General features: G+C 42.0%; 1 protein-coding gene across 11 annotated transcripts in view; it reads right to left on the minus strand.

The window, feature by feature from the left end:
• Positions 1-307: 307 nt before the first annotated feature.
• The window catches only part of rbm47 (RNA binding motif protein 47), a 38620-nt gene continuing 17564 nt past the window's right edge, over positions 308-21363 (minus strand). For 4 of the 11 annotated variants that reach the window (XM_085409888.1, XM_085409889.1, XM_085409886.1 and 1 more), the window contains 6 exons: positions 10158-11012; positions 9745-10075; positions 8632-8655; positions 7989-8198; positions 5305-5513; positions 308-3252 (listed from right to left, as the gene is read on the minus strand). In XM_085409888.1, coding sequence (XP_085266014.1) covers positions 3001-3252; positions 5305-5513; positions 7989-8198; positions 8632-8655; positions 9745-10075; positions 10158-10982 — 1851 coding nt within the window. In that variant the 5' untranslated portion in view covers positions 10983-11012 and the 3' untranslated portion in view covers positions 308-3000. Of the gene's footprint in view, positions 3253-5304; positions 5514-7988; positions 8199-8631; positions 8656-9744; positions 10076-10157; positions 11013-15359; positions 15433-20584; positions 20778-21363 lie in introns of those variants that run through there. The other 7 variants (XM_085409887.1, XM_085409891.1, XM_085409892.1 and 4 more) reach the window with 7 other exon arrangements.

Raw genomic sequence — 21363 nt, forward strand, 5'->3', positions numbered from 1 at the left:
TGCTGAAAAAAAACTTACCTTTTCCTGAGCATACTGTACCACACCACGTGATCTAAATCCTCCTGCTGGGGTACAGCGTGTTTCTAGATTAAAGTTGAGGTGCCACAGAGGAGTTTATGAAACACTGTGCTCCTCCTGTGACATTGCTTAATAATAGTTGATGTATGAGGTCAGACATGGGTTTCCATTCACAGAAGTCGGCGCTGAAGTCCCCTTTTCAGCACTTGCAACCTTTGCCAACTTTAATCCAAGGCTAATGTTTAACAAAGAAAACCAAGTAGACAAAACGATGGACGGCAAGAGTGCATCCTTTCAAAAATGCTTTATTTATCTACTATATCACTATAAATATACCAATGCTGAACAAGGAAACGGGGCCTTCTGATAGAAAAGAGTCTGCATAGGTCTACAAAGGGCACATGTTGGCAATAAAGGCACACACTACGAAGAGTTAAAGATGCTAAACCCGAACATCTAAGTTAAACCAGGCACGCGCAGCTCCATACTGACACAGGAAGATCGTCCTGCTGCCGCTGCTGCATTGTGGGTGAAATGCAGGTGATGGAAAGTAAAGCAGGTGCTGTGAGTGGAAGGGAGAATGCAGTTTTCTGTTGTTAAAACCACGTGAAATTTTGGTGAAGGTTAAATCATTGCCCCATCCACCCATCATTAGATCTTTTAATTATTTAGCCAAAAAAAGTTGCAACACATTGAGCCGGAGGTGCCAATGGGTCGTAACGCCTCGGCGGGCCAGGTTTAACCTTTGATATCGATAACGGGGAGAACTTGGCGTTCCCACTCTAAACACCGCGTCCAGTTCCAAATAGCAAACACAACGTTACACCTAACAAAAGCACAATAACCTCCAATGTTTAACAAACTATTGGACACTTTGGGGGAAAAAAAGAATCTACTTTTGTTAGTCTGACTTTTATACCTAAACAAGGTGTAAATAAAGAAAACAAATAGGTTTTACAATATATTATGCCTTTTCTTCTCACTTCATAAACAACACACGTAATGCATATATTAAATATATCCCGACTTATTGTCATCGTACAAGATCATAATAAGAGCCGTTAACAGCAGTTTGTTTTCTACATTAAATCCAGTTTCAAAGGAGAGAGAGAAGCAGTAAAATGCAGAATACAGAGTGAGATTACACAACTATGGACTAGTTAAGCAGTCTTTTCACTCACACTCTTGGGCCTAAACTTAAAAGCCAGGGAGCCCTCATATTAGCAAATAAAATACCATCGAATGCGGTGAAGGAGAATAATAATAATACAAAAGAAAAAAGAGCTGGTTTACAAATAAAAGGACACTCAAATGTTTGGCATTTTTCATAAAGGATGGCTCTTGTGGAGTGTGACTTCATGATCAGCAGCTGTTTGAATTCGAGTGTTACAATACTTGCATATTCCAGTGGGATGTATTGCTCCCAGTTATTCCCAGTCCACAAGTACACTTGTGTAGATGCACTGCAGAGTTTTCAAAGCGCCTGCTGAGCATTGAGGAGCTGCAGGCTTTATATGAGAAGAAGCACAAACTTTGCTCCAGTTCACACGTTTGATATCTCTTCATCTGAAAGTGGCAACTTCTCGCCTTTTATAAATACATTTACGTGCACCTCGGAAGAGGATGGAGGCAACCTTGGCACATCTGGCTACAAAAGCTGAAACCTCAATACAGTAATACCACAAATCTGCATCATGGGATATACAAATTCTTCTTTGTGCCAAAACACGCGGGCTTGGTTTTCTTACAAAAAGGCACAGTGAAAAGCAGGCAGTTGCATAAACAGCGTGTAGGTGTAAGGCACTGTAGTCAGGAGTCTTTCTAAAGTCCTCAGACTGAAGTGGATGTTAAGGTTTTTGGTCAGCACTGGCAAAAAGTACGAGCTGTTCAAGTGATAGAGTGCTCCAGTCCAGATAGAAAAATGTCTCTCATTTCTGTCCGTAGTTGTTCACAATTAAAAACATCAGAAAAAAACATACATAACTGAGTAAGAACAAAAAACAGCTAACATCTATTCAGTCTTAATCCCCTATTACCGCCGTTTCTTTAAATGTGGAACATTTTCCATGTCAGCTGAACATCATTCAAAAAGCTTTCCAGTTTTCTTTCTTAATTATTTGTTCCCAACAGGAATCTGTCAAAATAACAAATATTTAGCAGGCAACATTTCTTCAAAGAAAACCAACAAATGTGTTTCAATGTATCAAAGAGGAGATAGAGAAACAACCTTGCAAAGCAAAAAAAAAAGAGCAAAAATGAGCTAATTATAGGTAAATAAATGCAACCTAGAAAACCTAGAACCTTCATGTAAAACAACCAAAAACACAATAAAAACTACAATAACCAAAAAGTACCAAACAGGCGTGTTCAAAGCATTCAACCAGCATGGACGGACAGCATCACCTACAGCATGTAAAATTGGCTAAAATACTATATAATGATGGGGGGAAAAAAAGGCATTAGTATATCTGAAGACAGCAGTCTTCAGCGGTATTTATCAGTAGTTCCTGTTGTAGTTTTTCTTCCTTACGATTAACTCGTCTCTCTTTTTTATTGTTACTCTGAAAATAGTTTCAAATCTAGAACAAATACCACGGCAACATGGAAAGAGAGAGCGAAAAAGAATAGACACCTTAAATATATATCTTCTCTTCATAAATACTTGAACGTACCTTCGGTGTTCCCGTGGTGGGATTCGGAGAGAAACAAAAAAGGCAGAGGGGTGTTATTGGGAGTTGTCGTTTGTTACATTTGTTACATTATTCAGTAGAAAACAGTGATGCTGCCTAATTAGAAACACTATGTTCACCTTGGGTTGAGGACATACCGAGGCCGATAGGAGACGTCAGGCTGTTTGTCACTGTGTGTGCTTTTAATATTTGCTACAAATTCCTTTCGAGCTCAAGTTTGAGATGTTTCTACGTGATGGGACAGACAATGCTGAGATGTAGTTCAGTCACAGGCAGGATCTGAGCCTCTTAATCAGTATGTCTGGTAGACATCATGGATGGGCAGCTGGAAGGCTGTGGCGGGGAAGGCCTGGGGCACCGCGTAGCCGGCGTAACCTCCGTATGCTGCAGCCGCCACGGCTGCGTTTTTCTGCAGAGCTGCCAGAGCTGCTGTGTTGGCAGTGTAGTTTGTGATGGGGACATACCCAGGTCCATACAGACCACCAGCTGCTGGGATGCGCTGTACGTTGTGGGCCATGGCATAGACTGGAGTGATTGGACGGCCCTGCGTAGGGAAAGAAAGTGAATTAGAAAAAGGAGATTTTTAAAGCGTGCCCACAATGCCTGTATTTAATTTACATAAGAAGGGTGGCCATAGCTTCCTTTTACATAGAATTTAAGCCAGTGTGACTTAAACCTGAATTCCTTCTATTGACCAGAAGGGGGAAGCAACTCTGCACAAAGAAATGCAAAAGTTTATGGAAACATGACCCCAATACTCACTTGATCCATGACCTCAGTAAACACTTTGCTGATAGGTTTATGGTCTTAATGACTACTTTCAAGTCTTACTGAATGCAGCATGATGTTTATTTTGTTAAGTATGGTCCCCATTAGAGCCGTAAAGAATAATAAAGCACAGTTTTGTTTTGTTTTTTTTTGGGGGGGGGGGGGCTTATGTAGCAATGGGGCAGGCTGCTACAGAATGAGTGCGGACCATCTCTTTCTCAGTCAGACCAGCCCATCCCTAATCACAACTGGTTTCAAAACAGCCAGATAGAGCCGTAAAAATCTCAAGTCACGGCTTCACAGTCGCTAAGTTAATCTTTTCTTTAAGGTCTGAATCACACATGGGCTAAGTATGGGCCCTGGGCTTCAACCTGGGCCCCAGCGTCCTTAAAGGGAAACTAAAGACTCCCCAGCCTCCTGTCAATAAATGAAATAAAAGCATTGCTATTGGTGCTTAACGTGAATGATTATAATAAGTCTCTACTGCACCTTCCCTCTACAGCTCCACAGGATAATAGCTCACACATCTGGATGCCCAGTGAAAGATCTCCAGTTCGATTCCAGGGAGAGACATAAATCCTTTTGGGGTTGCAATAGAGGGCATCCGTTATAACAATCTGTCTAACACAGTGTGTTTTGGCAGGTGAGGGAACCTTGAGACGTGGTTATAGAGGTGCAGCGTGGGGAAAAGAACTCCTTAAGAAATAATCCACATAATAACTTGCTTTGCAAGGCTGCGATCAGCTGACCTGTGCTGCTACTCTATTGTTCACTGCTCTTTGTGGATTTGGCCAGCCAAATTCAGCAAGATATAATGAGATGTTTCATGAGCTGTATGGTTCATTTTCAAACCCCCAGACACCATAAAATGAGTAAAAAGAGAGTGAATCTAGTCAGCATCATCACGTTAAGTATCAGTTGATGTGTGATGTAACTTAACGTCACAAAACTGCAAACTCACCAGTTTAGCCTGAACTAACGTCTACCAACCAGCTCAGTAGACCTAAAGTATTTTCATGCAAAGTTTGAATAAGGGAATTTGTATACTTCAAGTATGAGTTCAGATCATGCATCGATCTCAAAAATGATTGAAAAACTTTGGAAAATAATCTCTCATCGTCTTTCTTACATCTTTCTCCGTTTCCCAGTCCTGCACATTAACGTTTGCTTCTCTTCCTCTCTCTCTCTTAGCTCACACACACATTTAGGAACAAACTGTGCAGAAACAGCTGTTCTGTTCTGAGATATTTGTCAAGCTGCTTGAAAAGTTGACCATGAAGTTGCCCTCCTATTTAAAAAAACATCACTCAGTTTATGCTTGCGCTTCTTTTGTAGTGGTATGCAGGTGCTGAATTACAGCCACTGCAACTTTACATGGTAAATGGCCTGTATTTGTATATAGCACTTTACTAGTCCCTAAGGACCCCAACGCGCTTTACACATCCAGTCATCCACCCATTCACACACTGGTGATGGCAAGCTACATTGTAGCCACAGCCAGCCGGGGCTCGAACCGGCAACCTTCCGATTACAAGGCGACCTCTCAACTCTTGAGCCACGATCGCCCCTGCCATCTGCACCATGAACGCATCACAGGGATGAGAAGAAAAAAAAGGATATGATGAGGGTGTAAGTGGGCTGTTGGATGTCATAGCTTTCTTATTACTGAGAAAGTATATCCGTAGTGTTACCAGGAGCAACGGCAGCCACACAAATCTAAAAAATTTAATTAATATAACCGTAATATGCACTGACCTACCAATCCCGCTAAATTGCTCATTATCTGAATGTCATTCCGACTCCCTTTGACCCCGTGAATAATACCCACCTGGAAGGGTGGAGGGGTAGAGACCGCAGGTAGGACGGTGGCAGCAGCAGCAGCAGTAGCAGCAGCAGCAGCGGGGGAGTGTTCGGGGTGCTGCATGGCCAGAGGGTTGATAAGATGCTCCACTGTGTGCACCTTCCCCTCCTCCATCAGCTTGGCTGCAGGAGTGGCGCTGAACACTGGGTACTGCCCACCCAGAGTCTGTAATGCCACTGCACATAGAGAGACACACAAATGAGAGCTTGGATAACAGACTGGAGACAACAGAGCATCATCCAAATATTAACACTACTCAGGAAATAACAGATAAGCGCACACATGCATCCAATCATTTATAGAGATAAAACACTACAGAGGCGAAGAGAGAACAGCACAAACAGGGTGAAGGGTTCAATTTCAGCAAGAAGTGGAAATAAATAAGTTACACAAATTGGCGTTGTGGTGTGATTCAGCTTATGATGGTGCTCAGCTGGGGATTAACCCTAGCACTTCAACACACACACACACACACAGAGCAAACACAACATCAGTCATTGTTTCAGATCCACAAAAGTCTTTTCAATCCTGTGATTCCACACAGACCGGCACCGACACTGAGCTGCAGATTGAGGTCAAATCCTTAAACAAGGAAACATCAGTAACGTCGACTCTACTGAACGGATCTCTGATCACCAAACACACGACACTGACACACACATGCAGTAAATGGTTAGTAAGGTTTAATCAATATGTTGATAAAACAATTAGGCTTAGTAGCTTTAGTCGAAGAATTTGAAGGCTGAAGAATAATTCCAGTGTTTTAAATTTTCCATATCAACATCTTTAAAAAAAAAAAATCACTTCAGTTTCTATCTTTCATTCTTGAAAAAAGAAACGTACAGGATTTAGATGATCCACCAACATTAAAATAAACTCAGTTTCATTCCCCCCTGCCTGCTTTCAGGAAATAAGGCAGAATGAAAGAAATTGAATTTTTCCACCAGGAAAATGATCCTTTGAAAACAAGACACTTACAACGTTTCTCTCTTAGCTGGGAGAGCAGTTGCTGTAGATGTAGATGTGCTACAACTCTTCATAACACTGGAATCATCCTTCAAGTGATCAGAATAGAGTGGACACAACAGTCTTTAGTTTGTGCTTTTACATTTGCATTTCAGCTCCGATTATGGCTTAAACTGTCATAACGCTCACAAAGCTACAGATAAGACTCAGTGTGACTAGAGAAAAAGCTACCTTCGTTATGTTCGAGCACTTATTAAAATAGAAAGACAAAAAAAGATCATCCATCTGTCAAGTCAAAGTTGGAGACGACTGCATATAAACTGCCTCGAAAAAACTACAACCGTATAAAAAGCTATGTATGATATGGCTGCTGACTAAACCTCTGCACTCCAGAGATTTGGTAACACTTTATTATTCTTATTGATGATTATTATAAAGAAGTGTAGCTATGGTTAATTGATTTTTAGTTAGCTAATAGTTACTGCTAAAGAAATACATAGCAATGTTAAACAGTGGTTCTACAGTGTAGGGTTTATATTTTGACCTAACAAGTGACTGATCCCTGCTTCGATTCTGGGATGTGATGCAAATCTCTAGAATTGCATCAAGACGGGCATCTGGCTTAAAAATGTACAGAATCTAAACCTGGGGAGCTACCCGCTGTGGTGACACCCTACCAAAAAGAAAGCACCCAAAAGCAGGATTGACAGGTTTACAATAACCCTGCAGATAATGTTCACAGATTATGGATAGGTAGGTATTTTTACTGTATATAGTACCATTTGTACATAACACAAAATACTCTTTTTGTAGGGATTTATTAATTCTGCTTTTTTAGTGCTTTTGAGTTTTTGTTTACTTTCTAATATTTCTCCACTTCACGTTTTCTTTTTCACTCTTGTGCTGCTGTAACAAGTGAATTTCCCCAGTGTGTGTTTAATAAAGTCGATCTCTATCTGAAGGAGGGGCGGTGGCGTAATTCACGAGCTCGTGAAATCTTGTCCGGTTTCTCTCACTGCCTAGTTTGTCTTTAATTTGTAGTTTTTTAAATTGTTTCTATTATAAAAACTGCATAAATTGTAATTTTAGGCCTATTAATATTTTGGAAACATTAATGCTTCTTATTTTATTGCTTGTTAGCAGGGGGTTGCATGTTTTCTCATGTTTCTCATGTTCATGGAGACACACCATTGGTGTGAACCATTTCTCGTAAATATCAGCTTAAATGGGCTCCAACTGTCAGCATAAAGTGTTACCTGAAGAAGCTCGTAACGGTGTTTTAAAATCACCCTGTGGTGTGTCTGAAACAACCCTTACAGTCATGGCTTTTGTGTTTTAGGTTTCAGTTCACCGCTCATTTAAACAAGCACTGATCAGCACAGTTTGAACCTGAATAACCAGAAAGACAAATTTCTGTTGTGTAAGGAAAAGGAAAGAATGAGGAATGAAGTATAGCCGTTACCTTCTGGTCATGTTGGAAAGGACTGACTACAATGTTGTTATTCTTTACTGTAAATGAAAGAAAGGCCGTCCTTTTGCGCATGACCGTCCAGAAATGACTAGAAAGCTGATTCACAAAAAATGCTCCTCAAATCACACAGGAGAAAAAACTGCGGGCTGGAAGATTTAGTAAAAGCCTTTTTGAGATGGGCAAGAATAGGTCGGGGTTTGTCTATCTCACTGACTTGTGCCATGTTTGATGCCAACTGGGTTGACGGAAGCAGCGAGCTCCAGACTGGGCATCAGCTCATAGGACTTTTCAGGCTGCTTGGTCTTGCCCTCGTGGTAGCGGCTGTAGATGCCACGACCGGCAGAGTAACCTCCGAGGTACGACCCCCGTGGCCCAGGGGTACGATTACCTGCAGTAGCACGACCACGACCTCTCACAGTACCTGCTTAAAATACAATTAAGGGGATATGATGACAGGGGTTGTGGTTTAGGGCAGCAGGGGCAATTTTGGCAAGATGAGTTTTGAAAGTTTCTCAAGACATCAGAACTTGCACACGACTAATTTAACTCATATTTTAGCTAATATTCTGCACATAGAGAAATATTGCTACTGAATTTTTGCTCCGACTTGGAGGTGTTTGGGTTTAGTGTGGCCTCTGTCTCTTATATTAGGTCTATTATGTAACTCCATAATGTTGTCGACTTGTATTCCAAGAGTTTTGCCACTTGGTGGTGAGCTCTCTAATAACCCAGCATGAAATGGGAGGTGACAGCACAGCAGGAAAAAGATGGTGTTAGAAAATGTATAGTTTGTCACATGGCAAGAAGGCTCATTGTTCATCAGAGTAACAAGTAGGAATAAGGATGTGAGAGATTACCATTGTTCTGTATCATTGGGGATCCTTTGGAGAGAAAACCAAAACACAATGATTGCTCAAAGTTAGATTTTCCTGCTATCACCCAAGACCATATTTAAAATCAATCATTAAAGGTGATGGGATTAGCATTCATTGATCCATCAGCTGGTTTTGTATTTCCCTTTTACAACACCAGTTCCAAAAGAAAGTTGGGACGCTGTGTGAAATGTAAATTAAAACAGAAGGCAAAGATATGCAAATCTCACAAACACATGTTTTATTCAAAGCTTAGAACAAAGAAAATGTACGAAAACTTCAAACTAAGGAAATGTATTTAAAGAAAGAATCTGATCACGTTGAATTTAATGGCAGCATCGCTTCTCAAAAAGTTGTGACAGGCCCATGTTCACCACTGTAGTATCCATTACGCTCTGAACAACACTCCGTAAACTTCTGGGAACTGAAAAAGACCTGAGAATTTCGATTCCCCTAACCACAGAACAGTTTTCTGTTCTGTCTCAATCCATTTTTAAATGAGTCTTAATCCAACAACAATTCACATAAGGCTTTAACCTGAATTTGTAGATGGTGCATTGAACTGTGTTCACAGACTGTGATTTCTGGAAGTCTTCCTGAGCACATGCAGTGATTTCCATGACAGAATAACGCCTGTAGCGCCGCCGGAGGGCCCAAAGATCACGCCTTCATTCAAAATGAGCTAATTTTTGTCTTTAAAGAAAAAGGTCTTAGTTAAACATTTGATATGCTTCTTCCGATGTCTTCCATTGTGACTAAAATATGGGTTTGTCAGATTTGTAAATCATTGCGTTCTTTTTTTTTATTCACATTTTACACAGTGTCCCAACTTGTTTGGAATTGTGGTTGTAACATAAAAGTGATTTTAAGCCACAAACCCTCATCAAGTTAAAGATTTCTTTAAAATTTCTCATCAAATGAATCTTTAAATGATCATATTGTCCTTTTGAACGTCTGAAAATTTCTTACAGTAAATACTGTTTTCATATCATGAGATCCTAAAATGTTTTGGAGCTTTGGCTCCAACCAAGAGGGTTTTTCATGAAACACTGAATTTTGCAACAGATTATTACTGATTGAAAAAAAAATCATTCTAACCTTTGACGAAGTACTCTCTGTTGGGTCCAATGAGGGTGTTGTAAGGATAACCATAGTATGCCAATGTGTAGGGATCACACTGATAAACGTAGTTCTGCTGAGTAGCCTCTGAAGTGGCAGGAGCTCCCCCCTTTGAAGCCTTCTGGCGTGAGTACTGCTCTTTATCGACAGGTTTGGCGAGTGTCACCTCGATGCAGGACCCTTCTACCTCTGTGCCATTGAGGTTGTCCATAGCCAACACAGCATCATCCCGGGAGGTAAAGTGGACAAAGGCGTAGTCACGGATTTTCTTTACACGCTCTACACATCCAGGGTTAAACTGGCTGAAAATCTAAAGACAAAGGATGGGAGAAATTAAAATCGTGTCAGAAATGTTTTGCATGCTCGAACCCAAATAGCCAGTCGGTCCTCACCTGTCTGATCGTCTCTTCGCTGGTTTCCATCATTAGATTCCTGACATACAAGATCTTCACTGTTTCCATCACGTCTTCGTCTACATCAATCTCTGGCTCTGCCCAGTCCACTGCAATCTGGTGGCCCCACAGCTGAATGCGTCCAGGCATCAGCTTCCTACGAGCCATGGCTGCTGCACGATGTGACTCATACTCTACGAAGGCAAAGCCACGGTTCTTCATCTTGTCTGCAGCGCTGGCATAAACTATCACATCTAATACGCCTTCTGTCACCTTGGAGACCTCTTCCAGGATCTCCTCACGTTTCTTGGTCTTGGGAATGCCACCAATGAAAAGACGGCAGTTGTCCACTGAGGAGCAGACACCCAGCAGCCGCCCAGGCCGCACTTCATAGTTATTCAGCTCCCGCACGGCTCTCTTGGCCTCGTGTTTCTCTGTGTACATTACAAAAGCGTACCCTCGATTTTTCCCATCAAAGTCCATCATCAGGCGCATCTCATAGATGCGTCCTACGGACTCAAACACTGGGACCAACTCATCTTCATAAACATCCCGCGGAATCTTTCCGACAAAGATCTCACAGCCTCGAGGAGGAGATGCACCATTCCAACCGGGAGGGGGACCGTACTTTCGCTGACCATTTTCCTGGACCATACTGTAGCCAGTACGCTCCATCAGGGCCACCAGTGAGGCCTCATTAGGTGCACCAGCAACACCCTCAGGGATGTTGAGCTGTCCATGGTGAGAGTGATGGGCACCAGAGGATTTGGAGGGGGCAACGTTGTTACTCATGGTCGAAGAAGAAGCAGGATCTTCAGCTGTCATTCTGACAAAACCATCCAATCAGATCAGGGCCTGAAGGAGGATAAGAGAGAGATCTGTCAAATTATACTGAATTAAATGGCTGCTGTAAAGACAGAGAAAAAAAATACAGCGGGAAGAAAATAGGCTGATGATCAGAAGACATCATTTAAACAACAGTGACTGATTGCTGACTTTGAGCACAATTTGCATGCATGCAAGATTACCTGACTAAAACAAACCAGCACACATTACGAGGCCTGAACACCACAGTGGAAATACAGCATCCATAAATCCTCAGGGCGCCTTCCCCTATCAGTGGTTTTACAACCTTGTTTTGTTGAGTAACTCAGATTGCTTGCTGACCTCTGACCCCTATCAGACAGATTGAAGGGCTGTAAACCCTGAAACCTCCAGCTCAAGGTTCACCAAGTATGACTAGGTCACATGCTCAGTGCATGTGTGTTTGTGGTGCGCTTGTGTGTAAAAAGTCAGCGAGGACTTAAGCTATATAAGGAATTTTGTGTAACATAAACCCTGTTATGTGACAAAAGGCTGCACACATTCATCTTTGCTACACACAAGCCTCCTGTGTGCACGCTCACCACGTGGCGGTGTTGGATTTTCCATCTCCTTATCAATATGAATGCCATACAGAGTGTGGGTGCAGCTATTAGTGTGTGCACATGTGTGTTTCAGTGTGTCCTCATTAAGTAGTGCAGCCCTAAAAAAGGAACAGAGAACAATCAGAAATCGGCTTCCCGAACATAAACCTCTTACTCTGTTATTTTCCAACACAGCCGGCATTCAGAATGGAAAAATCCACAGGTTTTTAAATCCCCCAAATCATGCTGCATAAAATAGTAAGCAACCAATCAGAACAGACTATAACACTAATTTGATGTGACTCGGTATCATGTAAAAACATATAGACCAAAAAAACAAATACTCGCTACTTAGGCTTTGCTTGGGTTTCTTTGTGCAGCACAAGATTGTCTGGACTAGGATGGAGATAGGTGAGGCAGTCAACAAAGGCAAAACACTAAAAAGCCAAGCAACCATGGTAACCTGCACACTGATCTGACCTGACCCAACATCCCACTCTCCTACAAACAAACCTGTTCACATGTCACTTTGTCCAAGGCTGAATGAGGGGCTTAGAATGACTAGTTCAAACATGGATGATAGTACAAAAAAGGAAGGAAGCTTTAAATGTCTTTTTTAAACAAAGCACAAACTCCCAAACGGTTAGGAAAAGGAAAAGGAAATCACCAAGTGTGGGGAAAAAAAAAAAATTTCCTCCTTTATCTTTTGCCAGTAGTTCACCACTGGTTGCTGAATCCCGACGAAGATCAAGATGACATTCATTTATATCTGCTTTTCCAAAATAGTTTTCCAAGAATGGGTCATGGACCTGTTCTTGGGTAAAACTAAGGACAATGTGTGTATTCTAGCTCAGGAAGCAAAACCTTTGAGCATTTAACTGGCCTGCCTATCAGCACACGGGTCTTACTAAGAAATCATGCCGAAGCCTTCCGGGTTGTATCCACAGGTTCAAATTTTTCTGCGGTGCGTGGATTGTCTGAGGTTAATGTTAGAATTCGTATGTCGTGCAAATTCAATGGAAGGTTTCTAGGAGCTGTTGTTGTTGGGAGGTGCTTTTTAAACTAGGCTGCCAAACAGACACTGTCACCTTCAAACTAACTCATACTTGGAAGTATGTCTCTGCTTCCAGTTTGAGACACACTTTTTCAAGTTTTCCTACCACTCAGCTAGCAGCTCTTTGGGGTTGGGGTCCTCTATGCAAAAACTACAAGTAGCTGCAATCTGCTAAAGACCAAAGCAATCACAACTAGGTTTTTTGGTGCAGCACCATGTTTTTGACCAGTATGACTTACTGACAGCTAACAGCCACTCACCGTGTGGGGAATACACATTTTTCCAAGTTTGACCAAGTTGTAACACATCAAATGTGGCGAACAACTGTCCAGCAATGTATGTGTGACCTCAGTAAGACCCCTCTATAGGCTAATGTTAGTCTATAGAAGACAACTTTTTTGTTTAAATATATTTTTTCCTGTGAAGATCAACAGGAAAGCAGAGGGAAAAAGGGCCACGGGTCAGACCCGAACTCCAGCCAGCCGCTTTCAGTATTGTGGCATATGGTTGCCTGCTCATCCAACTGAGCTAAACTGGCACCCGTATCAAAAGCAACCCTAACCCTTCACCTTAAGAAATAAAATCTTCTGCCAGTTGTAGACAAATTATTTTTTAAAGAAAAAAGGGGGATATAAAAATTAATCAGAAAGATGCCTTGTGGGTACATTACACCTGTGTTAATGTACGAAAAATAAAAGTGTCCTAAAATAGTTGCACATATCAGTACATATTTTATGAGGTGGTGAAAACTTGTGATAGTGTATTTTATATGCTTGGACACACTAACCACTACCTTACAGCTTCCTTTGCATGTAGTCTTGTGTTTTTAATCAGTGCAAAGTAATTATAAGGAGACGACAGACGTAAAATCACCCTCGGTAAATATGATTATTGATGGAATGTTCCTTTATGACAAAAAACCCCTAAATGTCTTACATGGTTTGTTGCACTTTATCAGTATTTTTTGTCACTTCACGTCCCTTTTTAGGGCTGCCACTGAAAACATTTATGAAAGTAGTTTGTTTTGGCATGCAAACAAACTATGCAGCGTATTCGTCATCTCTGCAGCTCATGACATTTTAATCTCTTCTATTTTTTTGCTTCAGTGTGGTTTTCTTTGTCTGCCCTCCCTCTGTTCCTTCTACCGTGTGAAGTGCTAACATGACTCGACCTCATATCAGCCTTATCTTACCAGGCTGATGACAAAAGGAGGACAATATTCACACTGGGAGTTCTGCTGGATGATAAAATGAAGCTTTGTAACACAGTGAGCTTGACACTTTGTGCACTGAAGCAGTTAGTATTAAAAAAACAACAAATTTAAATCATTCTTCCTGCTTTTCACCACTTCCTAGACATTCCTAACTTCCTCAGTGCTGACCGTGTCAGGAGTGAAGTGAAACTCTGTTGTAAAAATATGAGAATAATTTGCGTGAATTTGAGATCCTTTGTGTAGCACATGTACAACACAGCGTATTAAATGACAAAAAGCAGCTTGGGGAACATCTTCAGCATTCAATCCTGCATGTGTATAAGTGACAGAGAAAGGCAGAGTGGGGAGGAGGAGGAAACCTGAGGCTGAAACAGGTAGATAATTAACCAAGGTGAACACAAATCACAGCCTTTATTCACAGAGAGCATAAAGATTTACAGATGGTGTCTCATCCAGTAAAGACAAGGAGTTTGAAAAGTTATGACCACTTAGGTGTGGCTCACGTCTTCAGATTTGAGCCTCTTTGTTGGGGCATAACAGGAACAGCTAGTTACTTTGTTAAAAATAATCTACCTTGACATTAAGAGCTCAGAGTTCGCCTGGTCAAAGGTTACGAACTCAGAGCGGCGCAAGATAGAACGACTGGCAAGCGAACAAGCGAAGGAAGTTCAAGAGCGGGAATTTGTTTAGTTAACAGAGCCGAGCTATTCCCGTGAGATTGCTTGCTACGTTACGTTTATGATTGATAGAAGCACCTGATTCTCTGCATATTAACAGCGTGTTACTGGGGACTGAGTTGTTTTATGAGCGGACAGAGAGGCTTTTACAGAGTTCTTCAGGTCGTCATAAACACAGATTGACTTGCAAAATCCATCTTTTTTCTCAAAAGAGCAAGTGAGCATATAACATTATGAATCTGTAGTCAGCTATGAAAAGGAAGGATATTGTATTATTTATGACTTTAGGATTTCTCTTATCAGAGGAATATGCATGTACAGAGGTCTGTACAGCGATCCAGAGCACTGATGAAATAGGCCTAAGAAGGCTGCCATCTTTAGCCACACACTCATGTAGACACGTGGAGGAAATTGATTCACAGTCCCCCCAGCAGCCCCCTAACAACAGCGTCGCAAGGCAGCAGAACAGGATCGTGGAAGCACCAACGTTTAAATAAGCCTGAGTCCTGCTGCTTTATACATGCAACACAAACACCAGCCAGATAACAACAGATGTGGTCTGTTAAGGTAAGTTTGAGGTAAGTCCTAAATAACTCAAATACTATTTAAACCATCCTTCAAAGACAGGTCCGTAGAGATAACTGCAACAACAATAATCAACGCATAGTCTCAAGTCACAAAAAGTTGTCATTCAAGGACAGCGAGCGCCTATCCAATCAAAGGGAGCTAGAGATACGGGGAAGTGAGAGTAAAACAGAGTAGAAATCTTGAGAAAGATCGTAGCAGAGGGATGGTGGTGGAAAAGAGAAGAGGAAGTAGAAGCAGAGAGTGGTCAGAGAGGAGGATATCTACCCCTGTTGCTTCACAGCGCTCCGCTGCTTGGCCGCCTGCTCTGGGAGTGTTAGTCCACCTCCATGAGAGACAGGTACAGCAGGGCACTGAGCACAGAGTCCAGCCTCCTCTACACTAAGACACACACACACACACACACACACACTGACCCAAAGCTGCAAGCATGAGAGCTGATGAGGGTGGAGCTAAAACAGGTACTTGAGTTTGTGTGTATCTGTGTGTACATGTGGATGAATCTCATCTTTACTTTTACTGTTATTTCATACACACACAAGCACGTTAACAAAATTTACTCATACATAGAGCAGTATTTATATTTCACACACATATACTGACACTGTGGAAAATATAATTGATGCTGTAATCTCCTTTTCAGACTTTCCATGTACAAATGACATGATTGAACCAGTAATTTTAATTTATCTGCTTACTTAAAGACAAATAAACTGTCAGTGTTCACCAGCCAAGAGAAGCATGCCACTAAGTGACATTACAACCAAGGCCTCGGTCACCCAGACCTAGAGACCTGTTTGCAACCACCTGGCAACCATTGGTCACTAGGGAAAAATATATTGCCAAACCGGTTGGCAAGTGGTTGCTGCCAATCGTCAGGTGAAAGTGGTCACAAAGAGGTGCACAGTCCTGCTCCAAAGCCTCTTTGTGATTGCTCTGGTTACTAGCAGTTGGCATGAAAAATGCCAACTTCTCTGCAAACAGTCGCTGACTGTGGCAAAACTGAAAGGTGCTGATGGTTTCACTACCACTCACTGAGTACTTGGCTGGTGTTTACTTGGAAGGCGCCGGCTTGTTTGAAAAATCTGCTAGTGATCACCAAAGCAATCACAAGGAGCTTTTAGGTGGAGCTCCCTCTGCACGATCAAGCTTTCCAGCATCCATTCACCCAGCTGTCCGGGAATATGCAACCCATTTTCTAGCACTTCCTTTAGTGAAAGATAGTGGTTTAGTTCAACAGAAAGAAAAACATTCTTACATATATCCAAGCAGACCTAACAGAGTACTTCTGCACTACTTTTACCTTTATAGTACTTTTACTGCATTTAGGAATACAGCTATATGTTTTCACTGATCCAACGCAGCTGTAGAAAAAAAACACAAGTCAACAAGTCTTTGTTCCCTGACAAGTGAAAGCAGGTAATGCAGAGAAGAGTATGATGGGAAATTGAGTTTTAATGGGTTTTGAGGGTTTTCTGCTTAGATTTGCAGAAAAGGGAAAAATGTTCAGGAAACGTTCAAACTGGGGTTTGAATACTTCCTCATGTTTGTGCTGCAGTGAAGGGACATCTGAAAATTCTGACTGGAAGCTACCGCTGGAGTGATTTCTGTCATATCAGCACAAAACTGTGACTGTATACAAGTGTGTGCGTGTGCATTCAGGCATTCACGTGTGTTTTTTTTGTACATAACAACGGTGAACGTGTTCCTAGCACAGCTTAACCTAAGCAAACAGCACACACCTACCTGGGCAGTCAAAAGAGCAGATCAAGATATGAGAGAGAGGACGGAGAAAAAAAGTCACACGCTTTCAGATTTTGTTCAAAACAAAGAAAAAAAACGTTCCCTGTGTCTTCTGAAAGGAGCGAGAAAAGAGAGTGTTTGGGGAGACATGAGAGTTACAGTCTGGTGAAAAGCACACTAAGTTTTAGTTGCTAGTGAAACCGACCTCACTCTTTAACGACTGAGTAAACAGGCAAGAAGACAGGGTGTGAAGTATAAAGGCCAAAGAATAATGGACGGACAAAGACTAAAGATTAAATGATAGTGAGATACAAACGGGCTTTTCTGTCTATGAATTTACTTTACAATCACATCAGAAAGAGCTCGCTCAGTACAAATGACACCAAAACAGTGTCTGTAAAGATACCCAGGTCAAAGTATGAATGTAAAGGTGTGTGTGTACATAAAGAAAAGAAGAAGTAGAAGGTGCGGGGGGCTGAGTGTAAAGTAAAACCGGGGTTTCTTCTAAGCCGAGGGGGGTCGGTCTAAATTAAATCATTAACTGTGACTCATTAGTGGGAGCCAATCAGAGCTCAGGCACGCCTCAGAGATTTCAGGTGTTCTGGTGACTGCACAGTTAATCGTTTAGGAGGTCAAGTCAACAGTTTATCGTTTAACTCCACGGGAAGAACTGAGAGACGGCCGAAAAACGCTGACTGTCTCCTCAATGATTGGACACGCTCACTAAATCATTATTCAGGCACCGTTCACACCACGCAGTCATTCGTGTGAGACGACATGTTTTGGAGCGCAGAAAACAATGATTTACAAAGAATTATGAAATAAAGCTGCGATCCTGCATATTTTATGATAGTCAACGATTCCCGCGAAAAGCCAAATGACAGAATCATCCATCACATTTGTTTAGCTGCAGCTGATTTGGGAAAACAAATCTTTTGAAATTTGGATATTGCGACTTTGACTAAGAGAAAATTAAGTGAAAATAAATTCTTATGAGCGAAGAACGATCATTGCTGGACTTTCATGTTCATCTGCTGAGAGGACGTATGATCAGTTAAATACATGCATTCACTGATTGGTTTTTGATGTCAGACTAAACTGCTTTTTAAACGTAACACTGCATGGCTGAAACTGACGTTGTGTTTAAGTAAAGCAATTACTTAGAACTAAATCAATCACAGTAATCAGTGGAGAGAAAGAACTTATAGAGCTGTCTTAGACTTTGTAGGATATTTATGATAAGCTGGCTCCCTATTAAGGCCAGGATTAAAAGACACACACACACACACAGGAATCTGTTACATAGGCAAAACAATGAATAAGCTGAAATAAAAATCAGCCATAAAACAGTCCTGGTAATCAGTATCTCAGCTAGAAAGGATGACTGATTATTACATGCGCCGTCTATATAAGTAAATGAGTAGCGTGTCACAAGACCAGAGGTCCCGCTGTTCATTTCTGCGGAGTGATACGACCTGTAGGAGTGCACCACACTGTTCAGGCCACACTGTTTTCCTGGAAGAAAACAGTGTGGCCTGTCAGCCACAGAAACTGCTGTAGAAATACATAAAAAAAAAAAACGTTTCCTGGTGTGATTTTCATCACGTCAAACTGCTTCCAAGTTTCAGGTGGCTCTCACAACTCAACTCTCTCACAGATTTCAGCACACATATTGTTTTTAACTTTGACAAGGCCGAGCGGGATGGTGTCTTTTGATTAGAATGGCACCAAATACAAAGGAGGCATCGTGGTGTCTCTGGCCGCTGTACGGTGCATTATCTGAGCCACAGCACAGCACAGGGAAACAATCAACTTGACAAAAGAGAAGTGAGCACTGCGGCTGACCTCTTAAGACACATGATGTTCTCATGTTGACGCAGCTCAGCTGTCAACATGCTGACGCCAACAGGACGACAGAGAAACGAAGAAAAAAAAAAAAAAACAGTCGTGAGGCTGAGACAAAGAAATCTGCATTATCTTAAAATGTTTATATTACATTAGCTAAACTCCTGAGAGGCTTTGCTTCTGTCCCTGCGTCCGCTCCCTTATGCCTCCTTCTCCTCCTTCTCTGCACTTTTCCTTCCTCCCATCCATGTACCTGTCACCCTCATTCCTCTGGTTCACCCAAGCTCAAAGACGAGCAGCAGGGAGGGGGAGGAAGGAATGAAAGAGAGGAGGCAAGGAGATGCAGGAAAAAGGGGAAGATTAGAAGAAAAGGGAAGAGAGTCTGAGTGGGGATCTGAGGAGGAATAGACCAGATGGAGAGGAGCGAGGGAGGTTAACGAAAAAAGAGAGGGGGGGGGGGGGGGGGGGGGCGCGAATGTGCAGGCCTCCCTCAGTGCTAGAAAGCCCTTCAAAGTGAAACTGGCCTGAAGAATTTCAGGTCAGACGGAGTGTGTAAGTGACCACCTCCAGCTCGGAGTAACTCCACTACAGAGGAAAGATTCCAGCTCATTTACTCCGAGAGCCCCCCTCCACCTCCAGGACCTTCACATTTGTCTCAAATGTCACTCAAAACAGCACGATTTGCGTCCAGCATGAGAATCTAACCCAACATAACAAAGATCCTCAAAGAAAAGCTAAGTCTTGTTATAAAGTATCACAATATACAGATCCTTCATACAGCAACAAAGTCATTACTAATCAGAAGAGCTGCTTTAGCACTCGCAGAAAGGAGCTTTGCCTCTTCAGACAAACACATTCCTCCGGCTAATCAGCTAGCCCGCTCAAGGCCATAGCAGACATTGTTTCAAGCAATTACTACTGATGCTGGCGGTGTCACACTCGTGACACGGGCTCCTTCAGAGTGTGTGTGAGTGTGTGTTTGAGGTTTAGCACAGGTATTTGGTCATGCTTGACACCGAGCAACATGACTTTATTTTGGGATTTTGTTTTTTTTCCCCCAGTGTTTTTCCCATTCACACATACTTCACACACTTAAAAATGAGCTAATCTTCACGTACTCTTGGGCCTACCCAAACACACCGAGAGAGTCAATTCTCCCACAACAGCACGCTTACAGAAGACGGAAACAACAGCGATGTCATTACAAACAGCTGTTTTTTTAGCTTTTCCATCACAAAGTGAACTTCTGTTATTGTCATTTCTGGTAGTACTTTTAGCACAGAGTATACCCTCAGTGAATGAATGAAGCAGCATGTCTCTCTCTTATGCACACACACACACAAAGCAAACACCTCACCTCACTGGGGTAAAAGTCCACGCATTATATGATGAAGAACCCGGAAGTCTAAGGGTAATAATACCAGCTTCTCTGTGTAGCCACTGAAGCATTTTTATCCCCCACCCTGAACACACACACACACACACACACACACACACACACACACACAGTGGTGTGCCATGCCACTCCACTGGTTCCACTGGTTCCACTGTAGGGATACCTTGATCTCCATTCCAACCTCTGATTGGAATAAAGACAGCAAAGGCACTTAAACCAATCAGTTTGACTGTGATAAAGTGGTGAAACAGGCCCCTCTGGTAAAATGATCAAGCAAAACTTGACGGATTTCTATTTAAATCGAAACGCAAACAGCTGTCTAACCAGAAACGTCTCCATCAGAAGCTGTCCTGTTAGGAACGTCTTTGAGGCAAAGGCTTCTAGAAATTATTGAGGTTGTCTTTCATGAAGATACCCGTCTGTAACGAGCATGCTTTAAGGAGACTCAAGCAAATTAGATTTTTAAAACAGACAGAAACAACCTTCGGGGTCAGTTTTAAGATGTTACCTGTTTTCCAGACTCAGATGTTGTCGATCAGGCCGAGGAGATGCAGTCTGTGTTGACGGGGTATCTTTTCACACCTATCTAAAACTCTCTCCCTGCGTCCATTCACACTCCTTTGGTGTTGACAGGCTGCAGGAGTTTAGCCAGTCTCCTTGAGTGCCTGAGTCTGTGTGTTTGAGTGCTGAGGTAAGCAAAGGTGGTTTAGTGTTTACTCATTCTCAATGGCCAGAGGAGAGAGGTGGGGCCACTTAGGGCAGGTAACCCCCTCCCTCACCCACCTTTTCTCCCTCCTTCAATCTCTCGCTCTCTCTCTTGCTAAGCAGATAAGGAGTCAGAGGAAAGGGAATGCAAGGGATGAAAGGGCAAAGGGTGTGACTGACATCAGAGAAAAGTCATGAGCTTGCGTAGGATTCAGAACAATACACTCCTGATTACATTAAATGAATAAAACCAAAAAAACCTGACGTGGAGTAGAATGATGATCGAGGAAGTAATTACTGGAATTTGCAGGAAAATTTTCCAAATGCCAGCCTTTTTGTCTAAGAGGACAACAAACTTTCACAGTCCCAAAACAAAGCAATCAGCGAATGTTTATTCTACCTACAGACCTTTGTGAAACAGATAAACACACTCTAGCACTCACACAATAAAAGCTCTTCTTTCTTCTTGTTAGGCAACAAAAAACCAACAAAAGATCTCGCTGATCACATCAGCTCGTTCCAAAACCACAGATAGAAAATAAATATGTGAAATATATCAAAATCAGATGATGTTTAAACACC

The sequence above is a fragment of the Rhamphochromis longiceps genome, linkage group LG6 (genome assembly GCF_057381845.1).
Source record: "Rhamphochromis longiceps isolate RC_006_pf linkage group LG6, R_longiceps_female_GT1.1, whole genome shotgun sequence".
Classification (NCBI taxonomy): Eukaryota; Metazoa; Chordata; class Actinopteri; order Cichliformes; family Cichlidae; genus Rhamphochromis; species Rhamphochromis longiceps.